Source organism: Dipodomys ordii, unplaced genomic scaffold (genome assembly GCF_000151885.1).
Source record: "Dipodomys ordii isolate 6190 unplaced genomic scaffold, Dord_2.0 Scaffold52, whole genome shotgun sequence".
In the NCBI taxonomy this organism is placed as follows: Eukaryota; Metazoa; Chordata; class Mammalia; order Rodentia; family Heteromyidae; genus Dipodomys; species Dipodomys ordii.
The window spans coordinates 5287184-5293806 of NW_012267268.1; the positions used below are offsets into that span (position 1 = coordinate 5287184).

The 6623-nt window shown below is 35.7% G+C and overlaps 1 protein-coding gene across 1 annotated transcript in view; it reads left to right on the plus strand.

The window, feature by feature from the left end:
• The window catches only part of Ptpn4 (protein tyrosine phosphatase, non-receptor type 4 (megakaryocyte)), a 139556-nt gene that overhangs the window by 116428 nt on the left and 16505 nt on the right, over positions 1-6623 (plus strand). The window contains exons 20-22 of the mRNA XM_013020668.1: positions 1769-1859; positions 2017-2078; positions 5602-5748. Of these exons, the coding sequence (XP_012876122.1) occupies positions 1769-1859; positions 2017-2078; positions 5602-5748 (300 nt within the window). The remainder of the gene's footprint in view (positions 1-1768; positions 1860-2016; positions 2079-5601; positions 5749-6623) is intronic.

Below are 6623 nucleotides of genomic sequence, written 5' to 3' on the forward strand. Positions count from 1 at the left end.
TGGGGCCTGGGCGCTGTCCCTCAGCTCTTCAGCTCAAGGCTAGCGCTCTACCACTTGAGCCACAGCGCCACTTCCGGCTTTTTTCTTTTTGCTTATGTCGTACCGAGGAATCGAACCCAGGGCCTCAGGCATGAAAGACAAGTGCTCTACCACTGAGCTACCTTCCCAGGCCTGCACTACTTCTTGATTAATAAAATAAAGCAATATCTGGAAATATGTTGAACAAAAAGTATTTGAAGTTTTTTTTCATTGTTACTGTCATCCTAGTTATGATTATATGAATGGATATCCTTTAGAAAGTTGGAACAAACTGATTTTTTTTTTAATGAGAGGTAGAAGCTATGGATAGGCTATTGGAGATTTAAAATACTCTGAGCTGAGTAAAGTGATACTTGCATATAATTCTAGCACTCAGAAGGTATAGGCAGGATGATTATGAGCTCAAGGCTGGTCTGGGCTACATGTAGCAAGAACATCATTCTACAAAACAAAGACTAAATCCTGAGTTAAAAGAAAAAAGCTCTAATATTTGATGTTCTTACCTTGTCTTATATAATCTTTCTCAGATTTTTGTCAGTTGTAACCAAACGTCTCATCTTATTAATACTTCTTAGGTACTTTTGTTTTTATTTTCTAAACTTCAAAAGGGCATTACAATTTAACATGTCTACTTAAGTGTCCAGTGTGCTCCTTGATCAGTCACACCTTCCATCATTTCCTTCCATCCTATCTGTCCCTTCACTTCTCATTTTCTACTACCTTTATCACATGTGTACATTGATTATTCTGGCTATATTTGTCCCTGTAGTCAGTTTATAAATATAATGCATCTTGATCAGTGTCACCCCTTTCCAGCCTTCTCCCTCATCTCTCCTAACTTCACCTATCCTCTCACGTTACCAGATTCCATAGTTACATGTGTACATTGAATACAATAATGACTGTTCACCCATTTGTCTTCCCATCATTTTGTCAAGCCCCCTCACCCCCTAACAAAAAAGGTACACCTTGTTTCAAGGTGTATAATCAGTATATTGATTAGTGAGTATACAGTGGATTTTGAAAGGCTTTATATTAAATGAACTTACTTTTTATTTTATAAATTTGTAAGGTTTTTCATGTGGTTTTTAAAATGGCAATTTTGAATATTTGTTACTCTGAAGTATATGTTATAGATAAGGGTATGTATACTTATAACTCATGTCAACTTTTCTTTTTTTTTGGGTGGGGTGTCCAGTCATGGGGCCTGAACTCTGGGCCTGGGTGCTGTCCCTCAGCTCTTAAGCTCAAGGCTAGCGCTCTACCACTTGAGCCACAGCGCCACTTCTGGCTTTTTTTCTTTTTGCTTATGTGGTGCTGGGGAATTGAACCCAGGGCCTCATGCATGCAAGGCAAGCGCTCTACCACTGAGCCACCTTCCCAGCCCCTCAACTTTTCTTTTAAATGAAAGTTCTCAATTTCTGGCTGTATATACTTCCAAACTAGATAAAAGCTAAATGTATTCTGCAGACTTGGTATTCAAAATATCAAATACTTCAGTGAGTAAAATTATTATTTATTTCTTTTACCATTTTTTAAAATGTAATAATCCATGTCAGCAACTATGGAACTAAGTTTCACAATTTTGGTTCAGTTCTAGCCTAATTAATATATATCATAGTGTAGATGAAGCAGTCAGAGAACCTATTTCCTGTTGTTATAGAAACAAGTCTAAAAAACAATGAATTTGTTGATAATCAGGCTTATTGGGATTTTTTTTTCTTTTAAGCAACTATATCGGAAAAAACCTGGAATGACAATGTGTTGTGCCAAATTACCTCAGAACATTTCCAAAAATAGATATAGAGACATTTCACCTTGTAAGTATCTATCATCTCTGTTAAGTTTAATAACTTCATTGACATATCATTTCTGGTCTGGGGAATAACTACTTAATAGAGCTTCTTGCTTAGATGTGCAAGACTCTAATCACAAGCACCAAAACAAAAACCCATTGTTTCTTTTCAATTTTTTCAGATGATGCTACACGGGTTATTTTAAAAGGCAGTGAAGACTACATCAATGCAAACTATATAAATGTAAGTTTTAAAATTATGGTTTTATTTCAAATAATAAAGGACCACTATAAACTTTGAGATTAACCCCTTTTTATTGAAAGTCTAACTTTAATAGAAGATTAAAATTTTCAGATATTGGAAAACGTCAAAGTAATATTAAAGAAAATAATTGGTTGCAGATATTTTAATATACAGATAAAGTAGGAAATAGAACTGTCAGTCCAGAAATAGTTTCAAGTATTAATATTAGAATTTTGTTTATAGTAAAGGTAGCCTTTTAAATCACTGGACATAAACAGGCTACCTAATGAGTAGGTTGAGTCAATTCTCTAATATATATTCATTGCAAGGAGGGTTCCTTTGCCCCTAAGCGAAAAAAGGATCACTACTTTTTTATATAACTTAAAATTCCAAATGTGCAGAAGGACAAAAGTTAAATGGCCTGCATGTACACAGCACTCAGCTTCAGTAGTTGTCATGTTCGTCCTCACTTCCCGATTATTGTAATGTAAATTTATATATCATCTCATTAAGCTATACTTCTCCTATGTATTTGAGAATTTAATATTTCAGAAAAGAAGTTTTTATATTACCTATAAATAGCCAGGTACAGTGGCACCCAACACTTGGGAGTCTGCGGCAGGAGAATCGCTTGTTCTTGTTTTATTTTTTAGCAAAACCACAATGTCATTAAAACACAAAAATAATAAATATCAAACACAAAATACATTCAGTTTTTGTGCAAGTTCTGAGGCCTGGGCACTTTCCCTGAGCTTTACTCAAGGCTAAGACTCTGCCACTTAAGCCATAGTTCTATTTCCAGCTCTTTGGTGGCTAACTGGATATCATAATCTCATGGCTTTTCCTGCTCAGGCTGGCTTTGAACTATTATCCTCAGATCTCAGCTTCCTGAGTAACTAGGATTATAGGCATGAGCCACCTGTGTCTGGCAAAACTATTATTTAACTATGAGATTGAAAGACCAAAAGTGTGATAATACTTTATACAGGTCCATATCCTTTACCTGAAACTTTAGAATGAAATACACTTTAAGATTCAGATTTTTTGAACTTTTAGACTAACATCAATGGTTCACACCTGTAATTGTGGCTACTCAGGAGGTTGAGATCTGAGAATCATGGTTTGAAACTAGCCTGGGCAGGAAAGCCTGCAAGACTCTTGACTCCAATTACCTTCAAAAAAAAAAAGCTAGAAAGGGGCTGGGAATGTGGCTTAGTGTTAGAATGTTTGACTAGCATGCATGAGGCCCTGGGTTTGATTCCTCAGTACCAAATAAACAGAAAAGGCCAGAAGTGGCTCTTTGGCTCAAGTTGTAGAGTGCTAGCCTTGAACAAAAGAAGCTCAGGGACAGTGCCCAGGCCCTGAGTTCAAGCCTCAGGACTGGCAAAAAACAAAAAACAAAAGAAAAACGCTAGAAGTGGCACTATGGCTCATTGATAGAACACTAGCCTTGCACACAAAAACTCAAGAACAGTACCCAGGCCCTGAATTAAAGCTCCAGGATTGGCGCGTACACGCGCGCACACACACACACACACACACAGTTACTCATTGCATATAGCATAAATATAATATTGTACAAATAACATATCTAAGAGATTATGAGAGAAGTGTCTTGTAATCATTTGCAAACTATGGATTTTCCAACTAAGTGGGACTAATAGAGTAAAAGTATTTGTTCAGAAGAGATCAGATTTTGTTATCAAGTACATTTCAGAGGATTGAGAGTTTTACAGTTTGGGATAAAAGATTATATATTAATGAGTATAAAGGCGAATGCATTCATCATACATTATTGGTGAAAGTATGAATTGGTAGAATCTCTTGAGAAAGCAATTTGCCACTGCCAGAAATTTAAACACACATGTTTTGACCCAGCAATTCTCATTTATTCCTGCTGTCCGTATGGATTTTTTTACATTTGCACAAAAGCCATTAGATTGACAAAATTATTAGTTCAGCCTTCTAACTGGTAACAAATAAATTAGCAATGCCTTGAATATCTGTTAAATAAATTATAGCATATTTTATATAGGATTCATTAAAAGTAGTAATTTTATGCACTAACTTGACATATCTCAAAGAAAATGATTCAGAAGAATATATGGTATTATTTTAATTGTTTACAGAAAAATAAGACAGTTTTATTTTTTGTTTGTTTTTTAAAATTTTATTGTAAAGGTGATTTACAGAGATGGGTTACAGTTACATAAGTTAGGTAATGAGTACATTCTTTTTGAATGTTGTTACCCTCTCTTGAGAAGATAGGTTTTTTTAAGCCAGTAATAATTGTATTTATTTAAATTTTTGTCTGTTTATGGCTTTGTGAGATTATTTTTTTATTGTGAAAATACTGTACAGAGGGGTTACAATTACATGCCAAGATAACGATTACATTTCTTCTCAAGCATTGTTGCCTCCTCCTTTGTTTCCCCTTCCCATCCCTTCCCATACCTTCCTCCCCCCATCCTCTCCCCCCACCAAAGTTGTCAAGTTTGTTTTTCAACATAACGACTTGTACATTTGAGAAGATAGTTTTACATGTACATTATGTGTTGTATATTTAAAGAATAAGTGTATTAGAAACTAATAACAAAGATTGACCTTCTGAGTGTTAAGTAGAAGCTGGGATTAGAAGGAGACTTCCTTCTCTCTGTTCGGTATTCTTTGAATTGTTGTATGTATATTTCACCTCTTTTTTTTTTAACCTCAAATATAGTAAGTTGGTGGCTTATCTTTTCCAATATTTAATATCTTACCACCTTCTGAAAACTTACTTAAAATAGCCTTCTAATAATAGCCACTAAAGTTGTTTTATACGCATAATTCAAACTAACATAAATGGTAGAACTTTTCTACCTCAGAAAAGGTAGCAATCAGCTTTTTACAGATACAATTTTCATATTTCTGTACCAACTCTCTGCCTCTGAAATAGGCTATTGGTGTGTTGTTAAAACCATAATAGTGCCAGGCACTGGTGGCTCACACCTGTAATGCTAGCTACTCAGGAGGCTGAGCTCTGAGGATCACAGTTCAAAGCCAGCCCGGGCAGGAAAGCCTGTGAAACTCTTATCTCCAATTAACCACCAGAAAACTGGAAGTGGTGCTGTGGCTCAAGTGGTAGAGCACTTGCCTTGAGCTGAAGAGCTAAGGGACAGCGCCCAGGCCCAGAGTTCAAGCCTCATGACCAAAAAAAATAATAATAATAGTACTATGTATGGTGGCACATGCCTATAAGCCTATAACCCAGCACTTGGCAGGCTTACAATGAAAAAACAAAAAACACAAAATGTTTTGGAAAATACTTAAATCCCTCTTTCCACTAATTGAAAGATAAGAATGTATAACATTTAGACATTGTCAAGAAAAATATTCTATGGCTAAAATAAGAAAATATTGATAAAGTGTTTTACAGATTGCAGTTTATGAAGCTAGGTATGTAAAATTTAAGTGAATACTTTTCACATTCCTTGTTAAAAAGAAGTAATGCAAAAGATGTTATTTTAATTTTTTTTCTTTTTAGATGGAAATTCCTTCTTCAAGTATCATTAATCAGTATATTGCTTGTCAAGGTCCATTACCACATACTTGTACAGATTTTTGGCAAATGACATGGGAACAGGGCTCCTCCATGGTTGTAATGTTGACCACACAAGTTGAACGTGGCAGAGTAAGTCATAGTTGAATCTCATACGTTGCTTGAGCTTTTTTAAAAATTACACTGCAAGCTGGCCTCACACCTATAATCCTAGTTACTCAGAAGGCTAAGATCTGAGGATCATGGTTCAAAGTCAGCCTGGGTAGAAAAGTCTCCATGAGACTCTTATCTTCAATAAACTAGCCCAAAAAAGCTAGAAGTGGTGCTGAGGCTCAAGTGGTAGTGTGCTAGCCTTGAGCACAGAGGCTCAGGGACAGTGCCCAGGCCCTGAGTTCAAGCCCCAGAACTGACAAGATAAATATATAAATATTACATTGCAGATAAACTTACAAACAAGACAAAAAGTAAACAAAAGCAACAAAAATACAAAAAAAGACATTGCATATTTAATTAAAATATACTAATTTTATCTTTTGAAACCTTTAATTTTCTTTTTTGTGGTTTTTATGATTAAATCTTCATAGCTAAATACCCAAAAGTTACATTTATTAACATGTTAAATGAGTGTTAGCCATTATTATTATTTAAAAACATTTACATATATAGGATGCACCTGGACTATATAAAGAACTCAAATAATTTAACAATAAAATGACAAGCTAGTTTAAAAACTGAGCAAAGAGCCAGGCGCCAGTGGCTTATGCCTGTAATCCTAGCTACTCAGGAGGCTGAGATCTGAGGATTGCTGTTCAAAGCCAGCCAGGGCAGGAAAGTCTGTGAGACTCTTATCTCCAATAAACCACCAGAAAACCAGAAGTGGCGCTGTAGCTCAAGTGGTAGAGCGCTAGCCTTGAGCTGACGAGCTGAGGGACAGCGCCCAGACCCAGAGTTCAAGCCCCACGACTGACCAAAAAAAAAAAGAAAAACACCACTAGAAAACCCTAAGT